Source organism: Mesoplodon mirus (genome assembly GCF_964341445.2).
Source record: "Mesoplodon mirus genome assembly, chromosome: 13".
Classification (NCBI taxonomy): Eukaryota; Metazoa; Chordata; class Mammalia; order Artiodactyla; family Ziphiidae; genus Mesoplodon; species Mesoplodon mirus.
This window is the reverse complement of record NC_138989.1, coordinates 50,505,739-50,521,772: the sequence shown is the minus strand read 5'-3', so window position 1 is coordinate 50,521,772 and position 16,034 is coordinate 50,505,739. Positions and strand designations below refer to the sequence as shown.

General features: G+C 38.1%; 1 protein-coding gene across 2 annotated transcripts in view; it reads right to left on the bottom strand.

Annotated features, from left to right (window-relative positions):
- GALNT1 (polypeptide N-acetylgalactosaminyltransferase 1) overlaps positions 1-16,034 on the bottom strand; it is a 125,932-nt gene that overhangs the window by 62,166 nt on the left and 47,732 nt on the right. For both annotated transcript variants that reach the window (XM_082641538.1, XM_082641537.1), the window contains one exon: positions 7,830-8,075. In XM_082641538.1, the coding sequence (XP_082497664.1) occupies positions 7,830-7,968 (139 nt within the window). In that variant the 5' untranslated portion in view covers positions 7,969-8,075. The remainder of the gene's footprint in view (positions 1-7,829; positions 8,076-16,034) is intronic.

Sequence of the window (16,034 nt, the reverse complement as noted above, 5' to 3'; positions counted from 1 at the left end):
CATTTTCACACTACTCAGTTTTTTAATTGAGTATTAAGTTATACAGAACACCATCTATAACGTATTTTTGCTGGGGGCAGGGTGGGGTAGATCCTGAATGTGATCAAGCCTCTGGACTTACCAATTCACAGGAAATATAGGGGACAGAGGAAATGATAAAAAAAAACATTAAAGGGATGCAAATCCTGACTGTGGGAAACTGGAGAAAACAAAAAAAGCAATTTCTTCTTCTTCAACAACAACCAAAAACGGGGGGTGGCGAGGACAAAAAGAAAGAGGTATCCATGTATCTATGCCACAAGACTAGCTTTGAGTTGATAACTGTTGAAGCCAGATGATGGGTATATGGGAGATCAATTTTCTATTTTTCTCTACTTTTGTTTATGTTTGGAAATTTTCCATGAGGATTGGGGGAGCATGAAGGAGCACTCAAGAAATTATTACTGTAAGAACCAGTAAGTATAAACTTGATTGCTTACAGCCTAAGAGACTGTATGACCAGAAAGTTAAACAATGAGCAGATACAACACTCCAAATGGGTGCTAAAATCCTGCCCCATCACAGTGAAGTAAAACTCTAGCCTTGAGGTCTTAAAGAATTGGGCAAAACTGTACAACATATAAAATCCTCCTGGCTGCAATATTTTACAAATTTGGTCACCTGGTACTTACTAATAATCTAAATATCTGGTATAATACCCACATTATATACTTTAACCTACTGATACACATGAGATCTCAGGGCCGCATTTAAAATGACCATTAATCAAAAGTTATATGACTACTGCATGACTTACAGAATCCACCACAGTACTCTAATTTAGAAATTATAATATCTTGAAGAATTACACCAACCAGTAAACTAATTTTCTTTGGCAAAGATGCCAGGATAAAATGCAAGTAGCTAGTGAATATTTTTACTCCTAATGCACTTGCAGTACTAAAAAGCAACTAACAAAGAAGACAGTAAGCATTAACTCTCCTTGTATTCTACTTACCAGTCTTTCATGTAAATTAAAAAGAGTTCAGTGAAACTTGTTCGAAAGCAAATGAAATGGGTTTGGATACTATCATTTCCCAAACTGAAAAACAAACTTTCACTGCCATAAAATTTTATAGACAGATCATTTCTAAAAATCAAATCAACTTTGACAAGGGGGTGACTAAGGTGTTATTCCAAAGTATTATGTGAGAACAAACATTTTATTATACACTTTAGTTAAACTTCATTTACATGACAATGTAGAGAAGTTTCACGTTTTAGAAAATATAATTTTCGAAAAAACTACAGGTTCACTCTGAATGCTGCCAAATAAGATTCATATATACAAACCACATGACATACCTATGAATGTGTTTTAATAAATCTTACAAATTTCTAATTTGTATTTTTCTCATGGAAGTGGAATAAGGAGGTATAAAGTTACATGATACCCATTTGGGGAAGATGGGGAAGATAAAAGGCTAAAATCATTTCTCACAAACAATTTTCTTACCTATTGTACAACTATCTTTACTATTTTTATGCACTATATTTCACTTATTTCAAAATATTTTTCCCATATTTTAACATCTCTGAAATTGGGATGTGGCTTACAATGACAACTGAAATGTATTTGTTTTCTTAGTGTATATAATATGTATTCTATAAACAAAGCAAATTACCTGATTTTTTTAATGTCAAAATATTATTGCATATAACAAAATTCATTGATAACTCTCTGCTACCTCAACACCTGTCAGTTTCAACCCTCATTCCAATTTTATATTCAATTCATTTGTAATGTGTTCAAATAAAACTCTAAGCACACTAAAAGTCTGTAATAAAGAGTTTCTGAAAGCCTTTACTAACAATATTTTTAAGTTTTTAATCATCAGAAGTTTCTTCTATAAAATATGTTCTCAAACTTTTCCTACTGTTTGACAACTGAAATAATTCTAGCAGAAGTACATGAAAACCTGAATAATCAACATTTTAATAATCTGAAAATCAAGTACAGTGCTGGCACAAAGGATTAATTCCTACTTGAAATTGCATCTGTAAAAATATTGAATAGTCTATGCAACATCCAAATCCATAAATTGAATGAATGAGTTAATTCTAAAAAGCAGAAGAGTTGCAAAAATATTCCCAAGACATAACCCACACTAACCGTGTTTTCTCAAAGGGAATCTAATCTAATTCTCTAGCAACAGAAGAATTTTGCTATTCTCAGATAGTCTGGGGTATAAAATACAAGAATAAAACTATGAGAGAGAACTGCTCAGGAAAATAAAATAAAACAAAACAAAACCAACCCTCTGAAACACCAAAGACTGGCCTGTTGTTACCTGACACAGGCAAGTAACAAGTAAATATAAGAATCCTAGAAAACTAAATATATCAATGATAATCTTATAAACATTATCATAAGGATAATGAATCCATTCTGCTTAAAAATAGGACACCATTTTGCACACAATAGTTTAAAGAACAGAATTTGGTAAATTTCACCAAATTGGCATTGTAAAGCAGTTCAAAGAAGTTCAGAAATGAGGTCCTTACAATACTGAGAAAATTGCTCTGGAGTGTTGTCTCTGCTCATTGTTCTTTTGCTTTTTTGTTTTGATTTGGTTTTTCAAATGCCATAGAAAACGAATATCCTGGAAACCTTATGTGTTCTATCAAAAGAGACCTACGTTCCTCTAGGCCACTGACTGTACTTGCTAATTCCACTAAGAAGGTCCACATCCTTGGTGCTATCACCTATCAACCCTCTCCCAACAAGTTTAGTGAAAGATCTGTTCAGTGGCACCACAATTCCTCAGCAGCCTTATGTTGAGAGCCTTAACAACCTTAGGCCTCTGATGCTACTTGAGACCTCTCAGCGCCCACTGCACTGAAACTTCACATCAGAGCAGATTTTTCAAACTGTTCTTGCTTAGCATCAATTGTCCCCCTTCCCTAAATCATTTCCTCACTCTTTCCCTTCAATCCCTTAAGGCTACATGGAACACAGTTGGAAAAAATGGATGCTCTAGGGCCCCATCTGGAACCGCTGGCCTCTCCAAGCCTCTCCCTTCAGCTATTAACTCACCGCTTGGCTTACTGCTCAGTGCTTCCCTCATCCTTCCGCTGCTCACGGCCTTCTCAGTCTGTCCCACTCAACACCCTGATGCCCCCAGGCCATTATAAAGCTTCTATCAATACGTCATCTTGTCTCCACAGGGGCCCCATCTACCAGACTTAAATCTGGCTCTGCCCCGGAGCCCACTAACCTCACAACCCTCAACAACTTTCATTCTCCGTCTCCCAGGAGGTAACGATGCTCTCTCATAGCTCCACATTGTTACTTTCAGACCATTTCTCCTTTACTTTGTACTTCTGTACTTTGTATAAAAGCTACTCCTTTTCCTTGATGCTCATGCTACTAGTCGTTTTCCAAAACTGTACTAACCTTAGAATCCTCTTCAAGGATAATCCTTTTCTTATGGTTGACACCACACTGTCTCATCTGCTGAGAATTGGCTCTTCCAAGTATTACTTCATTACTTTGTATTTAAACCTCTCCCTCAACATACATAAAAAATACATACATTCAATAGAAAACCAACTTTGGCTCCATTTCTTTCTTTTAAACGACTGTACTATCTATTCGTGTGGAAGCTTCCTAAAAGGATAAGCTACACATCAGTAATATCAAATCCACTGGCACTGAAATGGCACTTGCTAGGGTCACAAGAAACCCCCTGTTGGGAAACACATCAGAACCACGTCTTCATCTCAAGTAAAATCTCTTAACAAACATCACTCCTGGATTTCCATGACCCCACTCCCTCTGGCTTCTCCCCGTACTCTGACTTCCGGAAGCCTTATTTCCCTTTGCTGACCCTCCATGATCCTCTCCAACACTGGCCTGTCTCTTCCAACATCCACACACTGCTGGAGCCCACACTGCCGCCCACGTGCTCTACCCCAGCCACCCTGTGCTGCAGGACATCCCTCCCAACACCCCAACGTTAAACGCTCCAAACGCAACTCATCCTTCTGCCTTCTCACCAAAGCCACTCCGCCTCTGGGGGAGTTCATCCAAAGAGGAAGACCTGAGAGTCATCTTAGACTCCGTTATTACCTACGTTCAGTGACCCCCCATGCTATGTAAACACCACTATTTACAAACTTCTCATATATTTTACTTCCTCTCCATCTCCAGTGTCATTTTAGTGTAGGCCGCAAGAACTTCTCCAAACCTTCCCAGGGGCCTCACAACCAGTCTCTGCCGTCTCATTCCCTGCTAGTATTGGGTTGGCCAAAAAGTTTGTTTGGTTTTTCCCATACGATGGCTCTAGCAGTGCTTAGCTGTCTTTAACTTCATCTGAAACATTTTTGTTGGACTGTATTGTGACAGCTGTCATATGTCATGCATTAAAAAAAAAATTATCAAAATCTGTGAATTTTTGTGTAGCCATTTTAATATGGAAGACGGAGGGGAAAAAAGCAACATTTTCGGCATATTATGCTTTATTATTACAAGAAAGGTAAAAATGCAACTGAAACACAAAAAAATATTTGTGCAGTGTATGGAGAAGGTGCTGTGACTGATCGAACGTGTCAAAAGTGGTCTGCGAAGTTTTGTGCTGGAGATTTTTTGCTGGACGATGCTCCAAGGTTGGGGAGACCAGTTGAAGTTGGTAAGGATCAAATCGAGACATTAATTGACAACAATCAATGTTATATCACATGGGAGACAGCCAACATACTCAAAATACCCAAATCAAGCGCTGAAATCATTTGCACCAGCTTGGTTATGTAAATCGCTTTGATGTTTGGGTTCCACGTAAATTAAGTGAAAAAAAACTTCTTGACCGTATTTCCCCATGAGATTCTCTGCTGAAACGTAACGAAACGTTCCGTTTTTGAAACAAATTATGACAGGTGATGAAAAGTGGATACTGTACAATAATGTGGAATGGAAGAGATCGTGAGGCAAGTGAATGAACCACCACCAATCACACTGAAGGCTGGTCTTCATCCAAAGAAGGTGATGTTGTGTATATGGTGGGATTGGAAGGGAGTCCTCTATTATGAGCCCCTTCCGGAAACCAAATGATTAATTCCAACAAGTACTGCTCCCAGTTAGACCAACTGAAAGCAGCACTCGAAGAAAAGGGTCCAGAATTAGTCAAACGAAAATGCACGATTTTCCATCAGGATTAACGCAAAACCACATGTTTCTTTGATGACCAGACAAAAACTGTTACAGCTTGGCTGGGAAGTTCTGATTCATCCGCCATATTCACCAGACACTGCACCTTCAGATTTCCATTTATTTCGGTCTTTACAAAAGTCTCTTAATGGAAAAAATTTCAATCCCCTGGAAGACTGTAAAAGGCACCTGAAACAGTTCTTTGCTCAAAAAGATAAAAAGTTGTAGGAAGATGGAATTATGAAGTTGCCTAAAAAATGGCAGAAAGTAGTGGTACAAAACTGCGAATATGTTGTTCAATAAAGCTCTTGGTGAAAATGAAAAATGTGTCTTTTATTTTTATTTAAAAACCGAAGGAACTTCGGCTTTTAAACACCAAGCCAATACATCAGCCACGTGACCACCAAACTTCTTTCTGAAAGTCTGGATCCCATCAGGTAACTGATTCCCTTGTTTAAAATCCTTCAGTGGGACTTCCCTGGTGGTCCAGTGGTAAACAATCTGCCTTACAATGCAGGCGACAAGGGTTCGATCCCTGGTCAGGGAACTAAGATCCCACATGCTGCAAGGCAACTAAGCCCGCACGCCACAACTACTGAGCTCACGGGCCTCAACTAGAGAGCTTGCACGCCACAAACTACAGAGCCCACGCGTCTTGGAGCCTGCGCACCACAACTAGAGAGAAGCTCGTGCGCCACAACAAAGAGCCCGTGTGCCGCAACAAAAGATCCCGCGTGCCACAACTAAGACCTGACGCAGCCAAAAAAATCCTTCAATGTCATGCCTCACCTACAGGATTTAGTCCAAAACCCTTAGCATGTCATAAAAGGCCTCCCGTGATGTGGCCTCTGCTAACCTCCCAGCTTCGTCCCGTGCTCTTTCCTCACATTCTCCTATCCGTCACCTCTGTCTCTCACTTGCTTATCTTGCACATGCTTCTCTCCTTTGCTTGGAAGGTATTCCCCTCACCCATCAAACCTAACAAACACCTGTTCACCCTGATACTACAGCTTGAGCGTTACACTTCCTTGCTGCACCTTCTCAGATGCCCCACGGTGTCCCTCCCTCCTGCTCTCATGCACATCTCTAGTATGCTATCTATCATATCACTATTTTACCATATTCTTTCTCTCCTGTTGGATTGGGATTCCCCAAAGGGAGGAACTTTTTTGTATTGTTGAAGTGTATGTCACTAGCACGTAGCACACTGCCCAGCACATATCAGAGTTTAAAAAACATTCACTAAGTGTGTCTTCACCTACTACAGAGGTCCCAGTCTTCCTTACTTTTCATGCCTTTGCATTTAAGACAGAACACCATGAGCTCCCAGTATAAATGGCAATGAATTAAGGTGGAGTGAGGGGAAAGTTAATCTGTTCCACTTGGGAAAAGAATTATGCTAGTTTCTTACTGGTGAATGGCAATACCTTTGATGTGATTTAAATGTTGACAGAGTTATAGCTCTAACAACAGTTAAGGAGGTAGTGTCTTGTCACCCGACAAACTTACTAACAGCAGGGCCATAAAGGAAACCAGGAAAGTCAACAAATTAATAGGCAAAAAAATTATGGGGAAGGTGAAAATTAAAAAGTCAGGGGTTAGCCTAGGTATTACTAAAGTCCAGTGTTAGCAACTGAGCCTAATTTTCGGCAGATTTCCCATGAAATAAAGAGAACTGGTTACACAATCCCATCTGTAAAAATTACAATAAGTAGGCACACCTACCAATACAAATAAATAATTTTAGATTATAAATTTTAAGGGACCAGGTGCTTTCATTATAAAAGTACAAGATATTTAAATGTGGCTACATATTCAAATAAAACAGTAATCATTCACACATAATTCCTAAAAATAGAATTACTGTTTAGCCAGATATTCTATACTAATCACAGAGAGTTCAGAGCGCAGAATAGCTGAATTGCTGATTCACAATGCAAAGTCATTTTCATTTTGTCTAAAAAAAAATAAAAGGCAGCATTTGTTTTTTGGTTTAAACACAGAGAGTCTAAAACTGAATTTTTCAGGTGTCCTCTGTCAAAAAATGTCAGTCTTCCAAACTAGGTCCTTCATATTTGTGTTTCCTTCCTTTTCCATATTAGATACTGCAGTGTTCTCACTGCAGCCCAGATTTTATAGCCTGATCTTTTCATAAGCTCTCCCTAAAAGTGCTAACTGGAGCTATCTACAGCATTAACAAAACAAACTCACCAGACCACATCTACCTAAAATGACTTCTTCCCTTAGGACTGAGATGGGAAGGCTGGAGAACTCTCTCATATACTTGATAATGCAATTTTAATGCTCCACTCAGCATTATGACACTAGACTAATCTCCTGTACAATTTTGGTAGTTCCAGCTATGAGATTCCCTACAGTATTTGGTAATATAACTTCCAGAAAATTAACTACATTTAACATTGAACACACAAATTGAATTTAGCAATTCTATACAGGATACTTTAATACTTTTAACTGTTAGAAAAACCCACTGGAGAACTGATGGAAATATGATCATCATATATAGGAAGCCAGGGATTACTATTAATCTAAAAATGTTAAAATTTTATAGTTTCCAAATTAGTTAGTACAAACAAGTGACATATATATCAAAACAGGTCCACTATTATAAAATGTCACTCACCATCCCCAGCAGGAAGTCCTCTCTCTTTTTTTTCATCACATTTGTTGCATTCACTGAAGTAAAGCAGCAGGAACATATCCAAGAGTACCCAAATCAAGGAGGTGGCTAGGACCACCTTGCAATATGCAAATTTTCTCATGGCACTTTAAGTCAAATGCAAAATTTTAAAATATATATATATATATAAATATACAAAGATCATGAAAATTATTCCAATCCAGTTTCATCAGAAATCACGTTCATAACCTATAGAAAGAAAAAGAAAAAAGATTAACTTAAAAATTAACTAAAAAAGAACCAATGGATTAATTCAATATGAATATGAAATTTTACTATGAAGAATAAGTTTTAAAATCAGACTTGAAAGAATACTAGTAAAATATATAAAAATAGTAAGAACATGCAAATAACTCCTAAAAATCAATATATACAATCCAATAGAAAAATGCGTAAAGGACTAAACAAGCACTTTGCAGAAAGGAAACCTGAATAGCCAATAAACAAGTGAAAAGGTGCTCGATTCATTACAATGAGGAAAATTCAAATTAAAACAGTGAGCTACTATCTTATATCCATCAAACACAAGGGGCTTAACTGCCTTCTATTCAATTGCTGTATTAAACACTAAAGCAAAAGCTAAGCCATTAACTGCCACAGGAGTTTAAGAAGCCAGTAATTCCCAGTCCATTTGAACCACTCACATTCAGTTCCCAGGGTCCAAGGATTTATGAGTTCTCCTAGTAGCTTTTCTAGAGCAGTTTAATTGGAATGATTCTTATCCCTCTGTCCCACTGAATCCCATTCTAAAAATGCTAGTCACCAGCCGTTCAAAAACAAGACTCATGGAAAGTATAACAGAAAAGAAAAGGGCATCGAAAGACCTGAGCCCTAGTCCTGGCTCTGACAGTCATTTTACAGACTTCCCTGATGTTTTGTTTCTACCCACCCCCCGCCACCCCCAATCTGTTAAAATATCATGAGAAAATGACTGGAGGCACTGTCCTTTGGGATAGCTAGACCAGAAACACTTCTGGCACATACGGCACTCATGTGGGGGAGCTCTGGAGCAGTCCGAGGGACCTCAGAGAGGTAAGGAGTCATCCCACCGAGCCGCTGACACCGAGGCTCAAAGGTCTGTGTCACTGCTGATCAGAAGATAGAGGAGCCAAGTGCACTCAGGGGAGCGGATGGAGGAAACACACACTTGGCACAGGTGAAAGCCAATGAGCAGAAGCTCTGAAGGGCTGGGCTGATGGGCAGCACAGCAGCTTCTTACAAGGGCAGTTTTATGTAGCATGTTCCATGGTGGGCAGTAGAAACGTCTCTACCTAAACAATCCAGGGCAGGCCAGAGAGTTTATTTATGAAAAAGATACAATAGTTCTTTCCTACTTCACAAGGTGGCTAAACAGCAACCTGAAAAGCACCCCAAAATACCAAGTAATACTTAGCAATGTAAAGTATTATTTCTGTTCGTCTCTCTGGGGACTTCGATCTCTTGCTTATTGGCCCCCTTTCATCACACCAACACTTCCGGACTGCACAGTGAGAACAGGGATGCTACTGTCATATTCCTGCCTCAAAATCATACTTACTCAGTATCTGTCACGTGCAGTGAGCAACAACTGACATCTGTGGTGACTAGGCTGAGGGGAAGAGCAAAACGTTATAATGCACAGTGTCATGGAGCAACAGTTCTCTCCAGAGAAGCAAGATACATATTATATGTGTAAATATTTCAAGCCACTTTACATGAAAGGCTACCTCTTTTGGTCACTGGCAAAGCAAGCAGTCTAACGGCCAGTGCAACAGCTGGGATTCAAATGTAGTTTTGTGTTCTCTAAAATCTGCTGATTGTTAATTTTTTCAATGCTTACAGCCCAGAACACTTAAATGTAAATCTTTATAACTCTGTACTCATTCCTATTTAATTTTTCCAAGGCAGCACAATTAGATTCTAAAACTGAAGATGAAATGCAGTGGGTGTGTGTGTATTTGGGAGAGTGGTACAGAGAAAGCAGGAGGTGTAGGGAGAAAGGAGGATAAAGGAGAGGCAAACATCTTTGAGACCTTCAGTTATGTAGAGATTCCTTACGTGGTAACAATAAAATGCACAAATCATTTAAAAAGATTGATAAGTTGGACTTTATAATTAAAACCTGTTCTTCAAAAGACAGTTAAAAAAATAAAAAACAAGTCACATATTGGGAGAAAATATTTACAAATTACATATCTGATAATTACTTGTATCCAGACCATATAAAGAACTCTCCAAATACAATTTTTAAAAATCCTAATCCAATACAATGGGCAAAAGGTTTGAACTGTTGCTTTACCAAACAGCGATACAGGTGGGAAAAGAGCACAAGAAAAGATGTTCAACATCATTAGCTATTAAGGAACTGCAAGTTAAGACCACAATGAAACACCACTATGCACCAATATAAATAGTGAAAGGAAAAAAGAAAACTACCAAGTGCTATCAAGGAACTGCTGCAACTGGACCTCTAATACATTGCCAGTGGAATGCACAATGGTACAGTCTCTCTGGAAAACAGCTTGGCAGTTTCGTCCCACAAGAGTCTGTAATTCCATTCTTAGCTATTTACTTCAGAGAAAGGAAAATGTACGTCTACACAAAGGCTTGTACACAAATCTTTATAGCAGCTTAACCATAATCATCAAAATCTGCAAACAATCCAAATGTCCATCACCTGGTGAATGGATAAACAAATTGTGGTACACCAAACAGTGAAATACTACTACCCAGAAATCCAGCAATCAAAAAGAACTCTTGATATATATGCAATACTGATGAATCTCAAAAGCTTTATGCTAAGTGAAAGTGGTCAGTCACAAAAGGCTGCATACTGTATACTGTATGATTCCATTTATATGAGACAAATTAGATCAGTGGTTGCCAGGGGCTGTGGAAAAGTAGAGGACTGCTCTCAAAGGGCCGTGAAGGAACTTGTGATAATGAAAACATTCCATCTCTTGCTTGTGGTTGCGGCGGTCATTTTGTCCAAACTGGTACGACTACACCTAAAAGGGTGAATTCTACTGTACACAAATAAATACAGGAGAGGTGAGGATCCTTCAAAGAAACAATTCCAATTTTAGGAGAAAAACTGTTGTGTATTTCTTCAAGTGATACATACCAGAATTTATCTTGGAAATTATTAAAAGCTCAGAGTTTCTGTCTCAACCACAATAGATTAAAACTTTCCATGTGAAATGCATTTAACTCCTTAATTATTTTAGAAGGTATAAAATCTGAATTAATGTCAAAGTACAGTGATAAATTATATCAGTAAACTTCTGATTCTAACCTACGTGTCATATGCCAAGTTTTTCCAAAGGTTGATCAATATTTTCTAGGGCTAAATAATTATTTTCTCTTACTCCATATACTTCTAGCCAAGGCTCTCCAGAAATTTCAAGCCTAAAAAGAGAGTCTCAGCTCAAAAGCAGCTTTGGAGAAAACAGAAGCATCATTCTCTTGGACCTAAAACTTCAGTCTTCTGAGTATGTTAAGGTGCTTATCTCCCCTCTCCCAAGAACACTGAATTCTCAGGCACCTACACCTAGAATGACTAATTTTGCACTGTACTGACCAGGCAGAGGTATGAGATATGAGACTCTTCAATAGATCTATTCATTTAATTTGTAGCTGAAATTTCTGCTAGAAAAACTAAAAGACTTAAAAAAATATTTATCCTCTAACATTGTAAAGAGAAGCAAGATTATTTTATTTACTAATTATATATTCCATTTGCTCTATTTCTCAGAACTATAATGAAACCTATTCATTCACTTATTATTATTTCATACATTCAAAACACACAAACTCAGTAAATGTAGGGAATGTGTCAAATGCAAGGAATACAAGCATGAACAAAATATTCCTTCCCTTACGAAGTTTAGAGTTGGCTCCAGGAAAGCAGGCATTAGTCGAACACTCACATAAACGTGAAATTTCAATCGTGATAACTGCTTTGGAGGGAGGTACACAGCACTATACACATCTGTAAAAGAGATCCGACTTTGTCAAAAAGGCTTCCCTGAGGAAGACATGATTTGAAGAGAAAGTGAGCATTTGGAGCAGTGAGTAGCAAGGATTCTATAGCAGGAAGAAGCCCAACACTCAAAGGCCAGTGGATCAAAGACACAAGAGGTGAAAACTGTGATTGCGACAAAGCTGGAGCTGGATAAAAGTGGGCAGATTCGGGAGATATTAAGGGACAAACTCAATGGGATTTAAGGATGAGTCAGGTGGGGGTAAAGAGGAGGAAATCCTGGCCTATACAAGTGGATGCAGAGTGTTGCCAGTCATAGAAACAGGGACCAGTAAAAGAGGACCAATTTTTGGAAAGGAGGAAAAGATGGGAAGAAATGTAAGTTTGACTTTGGACATGCTCAGTATGAGGTACCTCTGATACCCTCAAAGAGATGTTAACCACAGCTGAGGACACAAAAGTTTGAGGCTCCAAGTGGGGTTCTCTGTATATCTCTGTAAAGATATACAGATAGAAGCCCCTGCTCTTGTGCAACTTTGCAGGGGCAGACAGACTAAAAAAAAATCAATACATGAAGTAATTTTTGTGGAGTGTAATTTCCCTCCTAAAGTGTGGGCTGGACTTAGGGACTTGCTTCTAACCAATAGAATATGGTGGAAGTAATGATGTGTGATTTCAAGGCTAGTCGTAAAGCACAGTTCTTCCCAGCTCTCTCTCAGATCACACCTTCTGGGGAAAGCCAGCACCACGTCAGAAGGACACTGAAGCATCCCTATAAAGAGATCCATGTGCTGAGAAACTGAAACCTCCTGCCAACAAAGAGTACTCTCTTGCGAGGCATGGAAGTGAACCACTTTGGAAGCAGACCCAGTCAAGCCTTCATCTTGACTGCAACATCATATAAGATCCTGAGTCAATACCACCTTGCTAAGCTACTCCTGCATTCCTGACCCAAAGAAAATGAGATAATAAATGTTTATTGTTTAAAGCCATTAAGTTTTGAGGCAGTTAGGTAGTTCATTACTCATCAATAGAGAACTTCACAGAAAACTAGGACTAGAAAGGAAATTCTTTAACTTATAGCAAACATATTTAATGATGGGATTCCCAATGCATTTCTGTAGCATTGTAAATAAGAAAAGTTATGCATCCTCACTTCAATCTGATATTGTACTGGAGGTCTAAACCATAAGACAAGAAAAGGAATAAGAATTAGGGGATTAAAAAGAGACAAAATTATCTGCAGATAGCATGTCTTCTATATAGAAACTCTAAAAGAAATCAATAAATAAAGCATTAGAGCTAATTCATTATTTCATCAAGGTTGCTGAATACAAGGTAAACATATAACATCAATCATGCTTCTTCATGATAATAACTAATTAGAAAATATAAAGGAAAACAAATCACATTCAAAGCAGCTATAAAAACCCTAAAGTATTTGGAAATAAACTTAACAAAATATGTGCAAGACATGGAGAAAATTGTGGAGCTTTGTCAAAGGACATAAAAGAACATAAAAGAACATAAAAAGGACATAAAAGGACATAAAAGAACACCTGACTAATGGATAGATGTACCATGTTCAGGGAAAACAAACAAGCAACTTCTTCCCTAAATTAATTTAATTCTAATCAAAACACAAATGAAATCTTTAGGGACTGTATTTATTATAAAGCAGAAGTATCTACAGCCATGTGGTACCCCAAAACAAACCTTAACATGTGTGGAAAATTGGAAAGGTGCTACTATAAATCAGAGCAGAAAACTGATAAAGGAACAAATAGCTTTCTAAATGGTAAAAAATAAATTTAGATCCTACCATATACCAATAACAAGAGTAAATCTATGAATAGATAATAACTCCTATAAAATTTACTGGCTGAAATGTTTTAATTTAGAGCATTCAGTGTTTGGTATCTTAAGTGGAATGTCAGTTTCCAAGGTGATAAACAGACTTAGCTCCTAGCAATACCTTTAAAAGTGAATATTTTTCCTAGTTACAAAGTAATATATGCTCAATACAAAGAACCTGGCAAACACAGAGAAGTAAAATAAAAGATACAAAGCCATCTATAAACCCCCATCCCAGTTAAAACACTATTACCAGTGGGATAAGTGCCCTCTCAGTCATTCAGACTAGCTCACAGATACGTCGTACTAAAGCAAGTTTGTAATGTCTATTTTGACTCAAACATTTTAATGTCTTAAATGTCCCTATCAGGGGGAAAAGAATGGAATGGCTGTGACTATAAAGGGGCAGCAGGAGAGACGTTTGTGGTGATGCTGTTGTGATTTTTTTTAATTGCAGTAATACGCTCAACAGACATTTCTAACCTCTCTTTCCACCCCAACCACTGAGTATCCTGTCTTAAGCAACAAATGTCTTAATGGTCACTTCAAAATAGCCCTGATATCCACAAAGCTATGTCAAAATGCCACATATTGTTTTATACTTAAAGAACAGACATAAAATAGACACAAACCGAGGTGGCTTCCTGGCTCATGATTCTGACTTGTGCTCTCCCCACCCTCCCCCAAGGGTTTCTTCTGGTAACAGACCTAGCCCCCTGGCCACAGCAGAGCCAAATGACCTGGCCAGGACCTCACCCCTTGGCTTCCCGAGTCACAGAGCTGGAAGGAAGCCTGTGCTAATTGACCACTGCAGTCAGCTACACTGCCCAACATGTAGAGAAAGCTGACCTGCAGTCCAAGAGGATGAGCCCAGAGGCACACAGGACGAGAGGCAAAGGTGATGGAGTCCCTGACTCTACTTTGGCTTTTGTGAACACCCAGGAATCCTTCTATTAATCCCCTTTTCTGTTTACGACAGTTTGAATTGGGTTCCTAACACACATCTGGGATGGCCACTGGGGGGATGGGGGGTAGGGGACAGAGGAGACCTACAGGTAAAAGTCAAACAGGTTCTGGTCCACAGGTGAGGTTCCCCTCTACTCATAAACAATTATACATTATGAGGCAGACTACACTATTTGAAAAGATACTTTTTAATGCCTCAAATCACAAAAACATATCAAGTATCAAAAGTAGGTATAAAACAAATCACAGATATAAAGGATCACAACACAACATACACATGTATCCACCACTCAGTTTAAGAATAAGAACAACACCTTTAAAGTTCCCTCTCCAATACCATCTCTTCCCTAGCTCCTCTATTCTGAACTTAACATTCTTTTCCTGATAGTTTTACCTCACTGTTATCCTTAAAAATGCCTTGTTTACATTTTGTTTCTGAACTGCTTATAAATGGAAGAATCTGAGACCTGCTTTTCTTCTAACACTACGTTCCTGAGAACCAACCATTTGTTGCATGTAGGTGCAGTCAATTCATTTTCACTACTGTCTAATATTCAATTGGCTTATAATTATACACTATGAGGCTTACCACAGTTTATCCCTTCTACCCTTAATAAACATGTGGTTATTTCTAGGTTTCTGTTATTACAAGCAGTACTGCTATGAATATTCCTGAACACGTTTCCTGGAACAAATGTGCCAGGGGTCAGCAAACTTCTTCTGCAAAGGGCCAGATTGTAAACATTTTAGGCTTTGCGGGACATAAGATCTCTACTGCAACCACTCAAATCTGGTGTTGTACCACAAAAGCAGCCAAAAGTGATATGTAACCAAGTCAGTGTGACAGTATTCCAATAGAACTTTATTTATGGACACTGAAATTTGAATCTCATGTAATTTTCATATTACAAATTATGAAATATTTTTATTTTTTTAACCATTTAAAGATGTTAAAAACTCTTCTTAATTCATGAGTTGTCACACCAACCCTGATTTACAGTACATATCTAGGGGAATTAGGTCATAGGGTATACATATTTTCAATATGACTAATATGGCAAATTTGTTTTCCCAGGTGTTTGAAACAAATTAGAAAGAAAAATGAGAGCTCTGGATGTGTTATCCTTGGCAACAGTTATTGATGTCAAACTATTTTATTTTTTGACAATCTGCTAAGTGTGTAGTTGTTATCTTAATGTAGTTTGAATCTGCATTTTCCCACCATCTCTGACATTACTGGTCATTCCATTTCCTCTTCTCTAATGTACCTACTGAAGTTTAGTCCATTATTCTACTGGGTGGGGTCGTTTTGTCTTTTTCCTATTAGTTTGTGAAGATCTTTATACAGTCTAGATTCTAATCCATGT